The sequence below is a fragment of the Gnatocerus cornutus genome, chromosome 8 (assembly GCF_029298725.1).
Source record: "Gnatocerus cornutus isolate USDA-ARS CGAHR chromosome 8, icGnaCorn1.1, whole genome shotgun sequence".
Taxonomy (NCBI): domain Eukaryota; kingdom Metazoa; phylum Arthropoda; class Insecta; order Coleoptera; family Tenebrionidae; genus Gnatocerus; species Gnatocerus cornutus.
Genome location: NC_142240.1, coordinates 17047572 through 17064000, shown reverse-complemented (window position 1 = coordinate 17064000; position 16429 = coordinate 17047572). Strand labels below are relative to the sequence as shown.

At 34.5% G+C, this 16429-nt stretch overlaps 1 protein-coding gene across 2 annotated transcripts in view; it reads left to right on the top strand.

Annotated features, from left to right (window-relative positions):
• LOC148170516 (uncharacterized) overlaps positions 1 to 8593 on the top strand; it is a 114379-nt gene extending 105786 nt beyond the window's left edge. Inside the window, exons 4-5 of one of the 2 annotated variants that reach the window (XM_088043496.1) lie at positions 3889 to 4308; positions 7537 to 8593. In XM_088043496.1, the coding sequence (XP_087899622.1) occupies positions 3889 to 4308; positions 7537 to 7619 (503 nt within the window). In that variant the 3' untranslated portion in view covers positions 7620 to 8593. The remainder of the gene's footprint in view (positions 1 to 3888; positions 4309 to 7536) is intronic. The other variant, XM_088043497.1, reaches the window with a different exon arrangement.
• The last annotated feature ends 7836 nt before the right edge of the window (positions 8594 to 16429 follow it).

Here is a 16429-nt window from a genome sequence, read left to right as displayed (position 1 = left end):
TTAGATACTAAAACGTGTATGGAAGCTTTATGAATACTAATATTTCCACGAAAAATATTCGCAATGAAACGCTTTCCAGATTAATGAGAAATTAAATGAAAATATTTTATCGTCCGATACAAAATTGCACATTTTCATAGAAAATTTTCATTAGTCAAATTCTTGTCGGTTGTGCCGCTCGCTTTGTTTGTCTATTGCTACTTTTTTCTTTATTAGTTAATTATAATGTATGTTCTCTCCCGGGTTGCCGGTTTTTATGTTTTCGAGTGCTGTGTTCTGTCACTCATTTATTCTTTTATTTGGTTTTCTTGCGCTCTTCCGACGATGTATTTTGTTAATTTGATGGCGGAACTGGGTCGCGGTCAGTTCGTTAGTTTTTCTACGAATTGCTTCAGAAATATAACATTTTTACTTCAGCGAACTCTTATAAAGAACATGCAAACAAGGAACTGGGATTTCCTCCAATAAAAGCTACTTTGTTAATTATGAGGTATTTCTCTCCTGAGCCGCCAGTTCTTGAGTGCTGTCATTTATTCTTTTATTTGGTTTTGTTGTTCTCTGATGGAGGAATCGTGTCGCCCATGAAGTTTTGAAATATACAAAAAAACTTAATTTCTGATATTTAAGACGAGGAGAAATAAATAACTTCAAGCAGGAAACGTTTAATGATTTCAACAGTACGCACGTGTTGGAGAAGCCATAACTCAAATCCTGTTTTAAGACCAAAAATGGTGGATGCGGCTCACTTATTCCTGCGTGGTGATGTTGATTGACAGTTGAACGAGTTGTTTGGTTTGATTAACAAATTCCAGTGAAAGCGGTATTTAGTTAAGCATGAGCTTATGAATAAGAGCGTATAATCAGAGTACAGCCATATCTTCCAGTTATACAGCATTTAGCTTTAAACTCCCTTAATATTAACTAACACAGAATGGGCCGAACATTAGGAAGCAATGATTTATAAACGGAAGAGTCGCCGCCTGCCGCGGCACTAGGATCGATCCTGTGAAAAAAAGGAGCGAATTCGGGAATAAACCGGATCGATTATTCCAGTAATGACTACTATAGAGTTTGCATGCTGCGATTTGCAATGCAATTACTCGGCGAAATTGGAATGGTGAGATGGTTTCCACATCGATGTTTTGCGTTGAACTACTCAAGTTTGCCGTCTGAACGAGACTTTAAAAACAATGACCGCTTTATAAATGTGTTGAACAATGACGTAAATTTTCAGAGTCGGATTCGTAAAAAGTTCGGGATCCAAGGATCGGCGACCATTAAAAGAATTTCAGAGTCGAAATGACATTGTTTCTCTCTTTTATTTAATCTTCCAGTATAAGATACAGAAGGCGGGCGGTTGAAAGTTTACGCGCTCAGCTCTCACACTTATTCTCTCTTCCAAAGATAAAAGTTGGATAACGGAAGCAACGACTAAAGAGAAGTAAGACAGGTAAAAAACCACCGAGATTGAATTGCGGATGAACCATCCTTTTAGAATAATTGAATAATCCGATGTAGGAAAGCGCAAAGTTGGAGCCAAAACGTTTGATTTCTTAGCTAACTCCACTTAACACCAGCGATTTATTGTTTTCTTCTCGCATTTTATAATTTAACAGCGCAGCACACAACTGGGATTAGGTCGATACTTAAAATAGCACCGGTTTTAGGAACAAATGGAGCATGCAAGACAGTGAAAGATTGTTCACTATTTCTTTATCGTCGAATCAATATTATGAAAAAACCAAGAAGTTGTCGTTTTTTTTTCCCCGCCGACATATCACGACATTAATATTTAACAACGTGACTCGGAAGGACACGATCTTCTAAATATTTCATCAGAATCTCTGAAACGCTGTGATTTTCAATGGTGCCCAGATACAATAAAGACATCACCAGTTCTTTAAACAAACATGGGAAAACACGTCCACTTTCCGTTCAGTGCTTCTCACAACAACACTGAATTGTCTCCGTTCTCAAGCTCATGCTTAACTAAATACCACTTCCCGACACTCCTTCCAGTAATTTGTTAATCTTCATCCAAACACGTTCAAACAAGTCGATTGTGTCAATCATAATTACCAAGTTTAGCGAGTTACGTGTATTAATAATCAAGTTAAGTTATCGATTTCACTGATTTCACGCGATAACAATTTCCATCACCGTTAAGGTAAATCCTTTTTTTAGTGCACGACGGAAGATTGGCATTCACTAAGAAAATTTATTTTTACGTCCGCATACAATGTAATGAATCAATTTATTTTACGATTACTTTTTATGTTAAGCTACAAAATATGTATCTGCATAGCAGGAAACAGCGTCGTTTCCTCACCAGCACCAGCGGGATAACAATTTTCGAATAATGAAAATATAGTTTAGGGTTTGATGGACGTTCGTTTGTGTAACATAGATTTTAATGCGCGCATCCACCATTTCTCTAAGTTGGAAACCAGTTCATCACAAAAAGCTCGGTCCAACTTTCCACCGTCAAACATTAGCTTAAGACAGCTTTAAGCTCCCAAGTTATAGCACCAAGAAACTGCACGTTGAAGTTAACCAGAAATGGTTATTGCGTTATAAAGAAGGAGAAATTAATAGGAGCATCTGCGGTGCTGCAGTTTCAAGGGGCACAACCACTGTGACCCCCCAAAAAAAGCATTAAAATCAAAAAAAAATAAAAAGACTATTAAACTAGAAGATATTTTCCGTGGAATAAACCTAAACAGTAGAAAAATTTTGAAAATTGACAAAATGGCGGATTTTTGAAAAAAAAAGTCAAATTTCGCTCGAAAATTTGATGACTTTTGGCCCGCTAAAATTACATTTTTTATATGATCGAAAAAATTGAAGGTTCATCGTTCAGAGCAAGACACAAAATAAAACAAAAAAAATTTCAAGACGATTGGATGATTTGTCTTTGAGTTGCAACTACAGCCAATTTGAAAAACGCCTTTAAAGATAACTTTATTATAGTTAATAGCTGCAATAGTTTATTATACTAATAGCTATAACTCAAAAACTATTTAAAATATTTATCTGAAATTTTTGTTTGTTATTTTTAAAGGTATAGGACTATCGAAATATGCAAAAAAAAACAAAACGATTTTTTCCAAATTTCACAGTGGTTGTGCCCCTTAAAACTAATAGAATTAACACAACTCTATTTGATATATTTTTAATATACCGTCGATACTGTTATTAAAATGCCATCAGTGACATGCACTCAGCCGTTTCTTGTGTCAAGCTATGACGGAAAATATTAACTCGGTTCAGTGAGCTTCAGCAGATGTTATCAAGTTTTCAGAATAACGCTAGTACTAATGAAGTTAGCCAACAAATTCAATGGGATGATATTAAGCAATGCCGTATAAATAAGATGGAGGTTCGAGTTTGAGATATTCGGAGGGTTCTATGCGGTATTCTGTGATGTTACTTCCATCACAAAGGTTCATGAAGAATATTCAATTTGATATTTTAGGTATATTTGAATGAGCATAATAGTAGGGACGTCGCATGAGGTCCCGGCGTACACACAATTCCTCGACTGAAATAAATTATTTCCGTGCAGTGCGTTAACGCGTTTCATTTGCGGAGGTGGAATTTCCAGTGATCTTTAACCAACAAAGTGCGGTTTTTGAAACATTGTGGCTCCCTAATTGAAATCTACACTCGTGTATCTATTTTACGACACATTTATGCGCTGTAACTATCTCATTTTTACGCCAAACTACTTATCTTTCAAAGAGCTCTAAAAGCTCGTGTTTATATTAGCTGACCCAATAAATTCGCTCTCAAATGGCCTAAACCATTCCGATCACACCTCCGTAAAACTTTATTAAAACTATCGGGTCGTGGTCCTTACCATTAAGGCGTTCTTTTTTCTGTTGGCAGCATTACCAGAAGAGGGTCCCCGAATATCAGGTGGCCGTCCTCGCTATCAAGTCGGTGATACTGTTCGAGTGAATTGCACGTCAGGACGCTCGAAACCCGCCGCCAATTTGAGATGGATGATCAATGGGGAACCGGCAGATTCCAAGTTTCTTAAGCCGCAGAAGAAGATCATAACGGGACGTGAAGGCCTGGAAACTACCATTTTGGGGCTGGAGTTTGTTGTGCGTCATAAGCATTTTAAAAAGGGCGATATGAAGCTTAAGTGTGTCGCGTCCATTGAAAGTGTGTATTCACGCAGCAATGAAGAGAGCGTTGAAGGAGAGAGGCCGCAGAGGGCTTCGGTTTTGGAAAGCAGAGGGACGGTGGCTCCGGCTGGATCCAGAGCTGACAGAGTGCAAGGTAACTTCTACGATTCCACAGGTATTTTTATTTGTTTTGGTTATAATAATTAATTCTCGAATAAGAATGTGGTGCTTTGTTTTTCCGCCTCCAAACTTTACATAAGCAGTTGCATATTATTAGCACCACCTTCAACCTTCAACACTTCAAAGTTGAGCTCATTTTCATATAAGAAAATTTAATAAAGTCCCCGCTATTGTTTCGTAGTTTTATATTGTCGCCTAATATAATATGATCCGGACTACTCACTCCCAACTTTTAAATTAAGTACAACTTCGCCTCCGAGTAAACATTTTCCTTTGTCAGCAACCCCAACTTCATGGAAACGGCGTCCCACTTCCGAGATTAACCAAGGTATAAATTTCGTATTTCATAATCTCAATGATCGATCTAGGACGAAATTCACAGAAACATGTTTTATTGGAAACGGGCCAAAAGTATTCATAAATAAATTTCCTGCACTGCACCATCCGCTTTCTTCAAAATTTACGACATGCACGAGGATCTAAAAGAGGGGAAAGGACGACATCCTTACACTCTAGCGATACTATCAACACACGTGTTCGTCGTCGTCGGGACAATGTTATCAACGCAGGATAATACGAACCGGCTCGTAATTCTTATGGTGTGACGTGATTCTTTCTGATGCGGCTTTTACACCTCAATTGTGCACACTTATCGCGAAATAAAAACGACGGTTATTCATTCGTGAAAATAAGGGAACGGATGAGGATAATGAGGATTTTATTTAGCGAAAAAAATCACTCACAGGAATGAATCGGGAAGAGAGGAACGGCTTCAAGGGCCCGGGATACGGTAATAAACAGATCATAAATTTTACTAATTAACTGGCTTTATTGTACTACAAAAAAGGATGACCCTTGTTTTGATCCTTTATCTAACAATAAGCCTCGTTCTGTGAGTTTTTAAAGAACTCAATGGAAATGATTCGGTTGTAATGAACTTGACTTGTACAAGGGGGAAAATGGTGGATGCGCCCGAACATGCGGACACTTTAAAGGGCTTAACTGCAATTTTTTTCGATGAAAATTAATTAAGTAATTATCAGGCGCATTCATCATTTTTCAACTGCTTAAATTTTCTGGAATAGAAGTTATGAGCCACAAGTTAAGAAGATTAAGCGGGAGAGTGCTGTTTTACTTGGCGTTTTTTAGGTGTGAAAGTCCTCTGAATTGCTTTAAATCGATTGGGTTTGCTGTGATTATTAGATTTTCGGGAGATCATTTGATTAGGTCGGAAATTCTGACATTCTTAGATCTTCGAAATTCGCAAGTTCTTAATCTTTCCCTTTTACACTTTTTCCATTCTTAGATTTTCTAGATTCGGTGTGGCAGTTTACCAAATTCTTTTTTTTATTATTGTCTTAAGAATCTTAGATTCTCAGAGCTTCTTTCTAAGTTTTATAGGTTCTTGGATTCTCAGTTTCTCAAGTTTTTAGATTCTTTGGTTATAATAACGTTCTGAAGTGTTGCTTTCTCAATTCTAAATGTTCCCAAATTTACAGGATTGCAAATTAGAAAATTATTTTTTCCCGGGATGCCGACTCTACAGCTCTTAATCACTCAGTTTTTGAAGGCCTAACGTTTTTTCACGTTCACATTTACTGATTTTTTCAAATTGTTTTGAATATAGATTTTTAGATTTTATTCAGATGCTCTAAATTTCTTTCTTTTTTTGTATGGCTGTATTTTTAAATTTTCTAAATTCTTTGTTCAGCTTCCTAAAACATTTCTCAAATTTTCTACATATTTAAAGAATGTCCAAAATCGAAAGAAAATTTTCTATAATGTTTAGTACTTGGCTTAGAATTCTTACTTTATTTTCTTTTGAATTTTATTTCATTCAGTTGTATGAGGTTTCAGTTCTTAAATGCCTAAAACTAAATATTTAGAAATAAGGAACTAAGATTTTGCATTTGTTGGCAAATTTTTTTCTTTCGTGTCAACTTTGATCATAAATTCTTATTTCATTTTAAAGCCATTGAAATACGGATTACTAAGAATAAAAAGATAAAATGAAACTGTATACTTTCTTTTAACCAAGCTATATATCAACAGCGTATTTTTGATTTATGGAGACTTCATAAATAGAATTTATCCGGCGCGCCGAAGAGTGTAACACGAAGCATGTATGGGTGTGCTCCAGAGCCGCGATATGATATGTCGCGCCGGATAAATTAATTTTCAATAAATACTATTTGTCAGGCTTCTACAAGCTTAAAATACGTCTTCGATAGAGAATGAAACAAGGAATACGATGGATTGAATTTTTGAAAGTACAGGGCTTTTATAAAAGAATCGTAGTTTAAATGTGCCGCTTTTTGGTTACGTGATATCAACTAAAATAAGAAACGTCAACTGTTAAAATTTAATTTAATTAATTTAATTGTTGACAATTGTCTCCACTCTCGTTGCATTTCCGAGTTCAGAAATTGATTCTTCCAACTCTTTACCGATTTAAATTGGTGCGTAATCCCTAATTAAAACACTGTAAAATTGTTCACTATTTGAGGTAAACGGCACAAAGCGCCTTTTGTTTTTTAGAGCGCTTTGGATTAACATTCTGCATGCAATTTCACTGTTTTTGTAAAAACATGTTAACTATTCATTTTAAAATTAATGTCACGTCTCGCCGAGTAAATTAGAAAATTAAATGTTAGTTTTTCAATAAAAAAAATTAGTGTATCAAAATATTTTGAATCTGATCAATAAAAATTTATCAGAAAGTGCAGTCAACGTTGGCAGGGGCTGTAAAGTGAGTTATGACTTCCAGTGAAATTATATTTTCATACCGTAATATTGACGTTGATTAATACAACTGCCATGAAATAAATTTAGTGACGTAAAAATCACGAGCGCTTTTGCCCCGACAAAATATCGCACTTCCTCTGTTTACATCCTTGTTTGCACCAATCTATTTGAGTTGTTAACATGTGAAAAATGAGAAACTACACCCACCAGAAATGCACTTCGTCTGGCAACCCCTGAAATTTTAACGAGCGTTTTGCTCAAAGGAATCTGGTTTCATTGTTGGATTTGTCGACGTGTGACAAATATAAAACTCCAAACTGATCATTTCTTTTCGTGTGTAAACGAATAACACTGCATTATGAAAGTAATTAATCAAAAATCTTTTGTGGTCCAACAAACATTTGTGTTGTGTTTCATAATGTATCTGTCACATGTTATTGTGTCTTGAATGAGAGGATTAATTAATTTTTTTTTTCAGCTGCAGGAAGCCGGAAAGCATTTCTCCCTCACGTTTCCCTCGTCGCGATGTGTTGTTTTTTACTCACGTTATCTCCAAGGTAATTGTGTTCTCTATCAGCTTTTGCATAGATATTCGTGGAAGCCAAAGACACCTGTGTGAGTGATATAAGTTGTACTGTTGCTTTTTACATTCCTTTAATTGCTGTTTGTTTCGTTGAAGTTTCTGTTCACTTGAGTTCTTATCTATGTTAAAATGTATCCATTTACTCTTGTACATACTCTAATAAGTGTTTCCAACAATCAAATCATTCTTCTAGTCGTTATCATTTCGGGCATCGATCGCCGTCTTATCCATAATATATAAGCATCATATCTATGTAAATTTAAACGCTTCATTCCCTCAAAAAATAGTTTGTTACTGGATCATCGAGGTGAATCGAGCTTTTAAATATGTCAGCACAGACTGTCATTCTCTTCATTGTTCATTTCTCTACCAAAATTTAAGGCTAGTCTGTTTGTAAAAACGTTTATAATTTTAGAGAGATTGTAAAAATAATATCTCAAAGTGTTACGTGCATATCAGGACACATTAGGGCTTAAGGTTTAACTTTGATGCACTTATTTCAATCCAAGTCCTGCATGAAATTTCATTGACAAGGTAAGTTTTCGTCGTGGTTAATTTTTTCCCTTTAGTTCCTACATTTGCAATATTTTAATGGCGCTGCAGTTTCGAGAAATTTATCTTGCCAAAATTTCATGTCATTACATTGAAATCCCTGTGATGAAAAATTGAAGGTTGACGACGAGGTCAATTGATGGTTAATTAGTACGAGTCGGAATATCCCGACTATAACTAAATTAAAATTTATATGTAGCGAAGATAATTTTAAATATTGTGTAATAACTCTAAAATTAACTAAATGTATATATAACGCATGAGTATTGCTGTAATAATGTTATTGAATTCGAACCGAAGAGGCTGCGGCTCTTTCCGCGGTTCCAGTTCAAATCCTAACAGTTTAAAATTACACTTACATGTATTTTATTTTGGAAAAAATAAAAACGGATTATATTAAGTCTGTTTTTTTCAAACCCAAGAAGAGAAATGAGAACAAAAAATATACTAAAGTAAAAAAAAATTGGTAAACGTGAACAGCAAGTCGACTTACACACTCCTCGCAATTCAGAATAGCAAAAACATCAGAAAATCCTGTTTTTGTACATAAAATCAAAAATATGTTATGAAAATTTAGACATGATCTTAAATTTCTGTAGTTCTTCAAAAATTTCGAAACAAGTAGATCAAGAATCTCATCTAAAAAATGCGCTATTTGAGCTTCTATGCCTCCGATTTTGTCAAAATTTACAATGGAAGATCTAGAAGTGTAAATGCTGTCAATTTCGCCGTATTCTTGGCCCTGATAATGAAATTAATCAAAAATTTGGAATTTTGTTGAACAAATCTGTATTGCATTGTTTAAGTTATTTACTCACAAATCAGAAAAACGACATTTTACTGAAGACAAACTAATTTAAATATGAAGCAACTTGGTTCGATTATTTTAAAACTCCGAGTCACGTAAAACCTTTTACAGACGAGTTTTGTATGAAATTTTTCTAAAGTGAAAATACCGAAAATAAAAAATATTTAATATATATATATATTTATTATTTAATATTTAGAAGTGTCAAAGTGATGTTTGGTGATTGTCATGTAAATTTGACAAATCGACAGTTAAAATTAACAGGATGGTAAAGTCTCTACAGCACAATGACAGAAAATTTTAATTTGTCTGCGTATAAATTGACAAGAAAACGATTTTCGGAAAAATTTAAAATTTGGAGTTCGTATAGTAGATGAACCATTGAAATCTTTCAGTTTTGTTAGAAAATTTTGTAGTTTCACAGCAAAAAGCGTTAAGACTGTCAAAGTTAAACAATTTTTATTTTAATAAATAAACAACTTAAAATTTCTAAATTCTTGACAAAATAATATGTAATGTGATACACTCAATAAATGTTGGTACGATTTATTTATTACCTTGTTTGTTTTCGTTTCATTGCGTTCTATGATTTGTTTGTAAGATTTTTGTCATCTGCCGCCCCTGAGGTTGAGAAACGCTGGAGTAAGCGGGCTGCGTCCCCAAGGAGTATCAATCATCGAAGAAAAATTGAGGACAGAATCATCCGAATTTCTGTTATCAAAGATTATAAACCCAAATCAGGTAAGTAATAAATTTGAACCGAACCGGCATTTTGTTCGTTGTGGGTAGATTTAGGTTTAGCGCATTTTTGAGGTGAGTATTAATGCAGAATCCCGTTAAATTTCCAATCAAGGTGCGGGTTTTATTTAAGACCGGCGTAAATTAAAAATGTGTAACACAAACAAAAGTGGGATATACCGGGAATTATAAAGTAATCCCGAGCTCCATTATCAGGAGGACTTTATCTTAGGTTCGTTATCCCTGATACAAACGCGACCTCTCTGTCTTGATGAGACGGGCCGATCCACGAGGAATACCAAAACACTACTTGAAAATCCACAAACACACGAGTCTCTAGATTAAATTCACCCTGGAGTTTTCTTGTCGATTCGTCTCTTAGTTTCCCGTCATCATGTCGAAAATGTCGTTATCTTCACACTAGAGGATCCGTTGATAGAATAGGAACGACTTAAGGTGTGTATCTAGAATTCATTCATTTCCTGTATCGACACACATCAACTTATATTAAACTAAGCGTGGCAAATTTTATTTCGTTTTTCCCTCTCTTCTCATTCGCCGAATTGTTTCAAAAATAACTGGAATAATTTCGTTTGATCTGGCTCCGTCGGTTTTGCGGTTGTTGTTCGTCTAGGACTTTATCATCGCAACTTTTTATTCCTTTCTTCTTTGATGGTTTTATCTTGGTTTGTGGAAACATTCATTTATCAAAGAAACAATGCCGATGTAATAAGGACTACTCTGTTTGTGAACCGCCATTGTTCACGTTCACGTCGACCTTGTTATCATTGCGGTCTAACCGTGTCGGTTTTCACCACTTACACTCCATTTCATTTATTTCACTCACAATGACCTAAATAAATGCCCTAATCTAAAAACCAATGACGAGGGATCGCCATTTTTACCATTTTTACGCAAACTACAAATATCACTGCAAAAATCATTATTTTACTCGGAAGCTTTGACGTGAATAGTTTCGCTGTAAGTAATGAAGCCGGAACAATGGAAATGACACCATCGTTAGTGTCATTTTTGAACTGTGTGCTTCGAGCTTTCACGACACTTTTAATAAAGCTAGGATTATTCGCACGACAAAGGACGAAAAATGCACATATGTATGCACCACGAGTGGATGCAGACTGTGTAAATATGCAGATAACATGTGCATAGGGAAAAAGATTCACACGAGTTATGTCAGGCGACGCTTGATTTCAACCTGTTTGCTATACAACATCCTCTTGCAGCTTGACAGCATATTTTATTAAACGACGGGAAATTCTTTATTTTAAAAAGCAATAACAATGATTTATTTCGTACTCCTATTTAATTTATCTAAATAAGCAATATGACGCATTTGACGCCATGAAAATCAAATTCTAAAGGCTGTTTTTTCCGACTTGCAGTATTTTACCTAAAAGCTCATAGCACAAACTGTTTTCGGCGCTTGCACTGTAAATGACTATTGCGAACAAGCGTTTTTTCAACTTTGTAGCGCTACTTTTTATAATGGTTTTAAAAAAATGTTCTAAACGCATTCGATTTTAAATTAGAGCGATTTGAAGTTAATCATTTTAAACGTTTTATCTGTGGTTAACTGTGGATTCCAAACCAGCTAAAAGACTCTAGAATGCAAATGATGAAAATAATCCGTAGAATGTGACTAATCTGAGAAAATGCAATATTCTGGATTCCGAAATGTATGTTAAATATCTAGAGAATCCAAGTAAATTTCATTAGGAATGTTTTTGATTACTCGTTTTAATTTAACTGAGGGTTCGAAAGTAATAATATTATGACTAATATGCAATAAACGCAAGTTCTGAATAGTCTGGTTTTGAAAGGAAAATTTTTTAGTACCTACCTAAAATTCAAAATCTGCTCAAAAACTTTAGAAACTAAAAAAAAAATGTTTAATTCAACTCAATCTCAAAAGATTAGAACACACCAGAGGTTCTAAAAAGATCTTAAAATCCAAATTTCAGAATGATTTGATCACTTAATTTGACTGGTTGTTCAAAAGCAAAATGCGATTTACGCTTGGGACGTTCCGTGAATTTTGCAGAAAACAAATGTGAAGTCGCCGCTTTTGAGAGGAAAACGCTTTTTATCGGAATTGCGTAGATTATAAAGAGAATCTGGAAACCAGAAACTTCAAACTGATAATCTAAGGCAATGAAGATGAAACATCTAAGGAAACAGTACAATAAAAGTGTGACTATAGAAAATATAAAGAATCTAAAGAATCTAAAGAATGAAAAATAAATAAATAGAAAAACCAAAAAATTGGGCTACAAAATCAAAATGGGTTTTCTGCTAAAGTTTAAATCAGGCAGATTAAATTAGTCTAGACAGACTAAATTGGATTAAACTAAATAAAGCAGATACATTCAACCGAACAAAAACTCCAAATTAAACTAGACCGGATTAAACAGACTATCGGTCTAGATTCATCAAATTCGCTTAGACTACATCGATCTAGAAGAAAAATCTAAAGACAATGAAAGAAATGGATTCCACTTCAAAAGCGCTGGCTGATAGTTCATACATTCTACCCACAACCTTACTCCCAAAAGACTTACCCATTGACTGCAGTTTTCCTTTTTCTTGCGCCAAATTCTTCGAGAAATTGCATTTTCAGCGCTTCTGGAGCTGCTGGTTCTCGCCTGGAACAAAAACATTTTTTAAAACACCACTGAATCAACATTTTAATTCACCTGTTATTGACTGAGGAATACAGAGACGGGCCTTCACATTTTTGTACACAATAGTACGTGTGGGACCTTTGGTGACACTTTTCCGCTTTCCTGAGATATGCAATATTTCATATGACGGCGATATGGATAAAATAATGTCTGACCTCGTTCTGCTTTTTCGTGGCATGAATTTTCTTTATTCCATGCAGGTTGACATTTTCACTAAAATTTCCTGTTTAACTTAATTGGAATTAAATTTTTTAATTTTAAATTCCGTAATATTTAGAACTGAATGAAAAAATCACAGACAAATTCAGTCATTCTATTTTGGTTTCAAAGAATTTGCTGAAAGACCGTAAAATACAGTTTGAGTTAAATGGACGCGTCTGTGGGCGCCGCGGCGCCCACGACTCAAGTCTACAAACAGATTGAAACTGACATTTTCTAGAAGCTTTATTTTGTTTAATTCAAATACAATCTTACATGTACGCGTGGAGAGGTAGCATTGGTATCATTTATTGATTTTCTAAGTTTAAATGTACAGCCAATTTAAAGAGCACGGGGTTTTAGTGCTAAAAATAACTATCGACTTTTCAACAAACGCGAAATTTTTGCATTTATTCTCCGCGCACGTTAGTCAAAATTAATTTAATGGCGTGTGTATCAAGAATTTAATTACATTTTTGAAAGCATCCAAACATTGAAACACCTCAAAACATGAAATAAAAACTCCCTCTTACGAAAAAAATTATAAACCGAGATCGCGCAACGCATGGAAATTAGTATCTTAAAAAGATAGCAATCACCTGAAATTTGCTAACTTTCAACTTAGTTTACAAAGTTAGATTAAATTTAAGTTTATATGGAATTTCTTTGAAAAATACACCCGTATAGCTTTTCGCGTTAAAACAATTTGTTCTCCATAGAAAACTCGTTCAAAATCAATATTGGATGAGAGAGAGATCGAAAATTATTTCGCCGCAGCCTATTTTGTTATGTGAACGGTTTGTTTACCTATAACCGAAAATGTAAATATCATCTTCTTAACCTTAGGCGGTTCATGTTGCGTCTTGGAACAATGTTGGATTGGAAAATTGGACAAAGCGCTGGGCAGTTTTTACTTCTTCGTGGTAATTATACTAACGATTTGGGCGGATCGTCAAAATTGTAGCGTGTCAAACCCCAATAACCCAAATTGGGAGGTACAAATGATACACTTACCACGGGAGGAATAATTGGGCGATTCTGCGACGTGTGTTTCCCACCTGAGGCAATTTTTCAAGGCGAGTAATTAAGCGACACATCAAGTCATCGTTTGTCAACACCGAACATTTTCTTAAGCTTCTCTCAGCGGCTTTTGTAAACACATAAAGTTCATGAATTTCGTTGTGGAAACTGAGTTAATATGAGAAAATATTGACAGGTGAATCAGAACTCTGTCAAATCTTTCGTAGACAATGCCGTGTAAACTTGGTGTGCTAATGCATTATTTCTCGGCCCACGTTCACAGTCTCCTGAGAGCGGGTCCGCTGCCTTTGTTTCCTTTATACAGCAATTCTCTTTTCATATCTTCTTTCATACATCTTCTAAGATATTTTGTAGGGCAAGCAACCTGACATTTAGGGGTACGTTTCTTTTATTTATTTTGCAATAAAATTTCCGCTAAATTTTTAATTCCTGGGAACGAATTTCCATGCAAATCTCGAGTCAATTTTGAAAATTACGCACGTTTCGAGTTGTTTGGAAGCGCGAACTGATACTTTTAATTCGCGTAATTTTTTGAAAGCTGGAAATCTACATAAATTAAAATATACTGCGGAAATAATAGGCTTTATGTGAAAGAGTGAATTTGTACGAAAGAATCGACGAGAAAAATGGATATTAATTAGGAAAGGAGTTGTCAGGACCGCAAGGATATAACTTTTGATCTTAGTGTAGATTATCCTGGAGTCGTTACGGTTGTCCAAGTGTCCTCGGTTGAACACCAACTATGTCGGAGTCTCTAAACCCGGACATAAGCTTTCCAACTGAAACTTGCGACCTACATTGTTTGTAGTTCTCAACTCATGCCTCTGATCTCACAATCTATTTGTCCAACCACTTATGTTTCATTTTAATCTCGTGATATTCATCCTTTATTTACTTCACTTACTAATTGAAACGGAGCAAGACGACCTGACTTCCATTGACACATTTCAAGCAACGGCTGATATGAGAGGTAAAAGGAAAATTGACAAGGAGGTAAATTTAATCTGCGCCTTGTGTGTTCTTGAATGACAAAGCAGTCCTTCAATTGTTATCCTGCCATTTTATAGTGCTCTGATTAGGACCTTTTCGACCTTTGTAAACAAATCACGTGTTTGCTATGGGTAGTGGACATTAAAATGCAGCTCTGGTGCGAGTTTCGAACAAAAGTTCCGAATTATTGCTGCAAATTTGTCAAGTCTTAATTGCTAAGACTGTCTTAAAACTGCAACGAAAATAAACAAACTAAAAGTCTTCACTGGCGGATTATAAAGTCTAAAAACCAACTTGTTTTTCTGGCTTTTTTTAATTTCCTAGTTTTTTTAAATACGGTTTCTAAGTTTTTTAAGTTGTTCAGCTTCGTCAGGTCCAACTAAGTTGTAAATTTCTAAATTCTTCGCTATTTTCAAATTTGTAGATTTAGGGCAATAAACCTAAAGAGAAACTCAAAGATTCAAAAATAATTGGTTTGAAAAATTGGCGAGATAATTCAAAAAATTAGTAAATCGTAAAAACTGAGGACGAAGAACATTCCTAAGAGTCCACGCATTCAATATTCTTACACAAACCTTAAAAATCTTTGAAAACCTTAGAAAACTTTTAAGAAAGTTTAAGTTTTTAGAAAGTTTAACAGAAACCTAAATAATTCAACAAAAAATAAATAAATAAAAATTAAAATCTAAAGCTTACGAAGACAAAACTTAGAGTTGGAACTGAATTAACCCAAATGAGTTAAAACAACTAAAAATAAAATGAAATGTATTAAAAAATTCGAAAAACTAAGAAAACAATGTCTCAGTTTGGAAAATTTAAAAAATCTAGAGGAACTCAAAATTCTGAAAGATTCAAAAAGTCTAGATAATGTGAAGAATTGCAAGAAGCAAACATAAAAAGTACTAAAATTTAAAAAACAAAGATAGAGGTAAAACGATCCAGAAATTCCAGATAAACAACAAAATCAGTATGTCTCCCGACAATCTGGAACAGTTAAAAACTCTAGAGAAACTAACAATTCTGGAAGATTCAAAAAGTCAAAAATAAAAAGTAGTAAAACGATCCAGAAATTCGAGAAAAACTTTATGATTCTAAAAATACAAAGAGTCTAAATAATTTAGAAAATCTACTTAAAAGGAGTAGAAAAACGCAATTTTTCTGTTTTGACTTTGACTTTTTGTCATCAAATTTTTTGGTTACCTATCCAAATACATATTTATAAGAAGGTTAAACATGTAAAAAAAAATCGAGAATACGGAGAAATCTAGGAGTGAATAATTTGAAGCATTGAAATCTGATCAAGATCAGTAAAATAAAAGAATAAAAAAAAAGATTACAAAATTTATAATATTAAAAAAAAATGCATGTAAGGAACGTATATTTATGGACGTTTGAACTAAACCAGGCAAATCTGATACTCAATCGAAGAAAATCTCTTCGAAACTCCATTTAAATTTTTCCTTCGATCACAAATGACGAAAAATCACGCAATGCCCCATCTCTTTATAGAAAAGTCCTCACATTTAATTTTATTTATATCAGCAAAGTTTCCTTGTAGTCCAAACAAATCAGAATAAAACCGAAATTGTTGCTGACAACACATCATCCCAATTTTATAGCTATCGTGCTTGAACCCAACAAAAATGTTCTTGTCATCCATTTAAAACTTTCCTCAACCGCAGCTTCTTGAATTCTAATTTCTAAATATTGTTAGTAGGAGTAACACGCATCGCACGTGTGCGCAATCGGCTGCAAATTT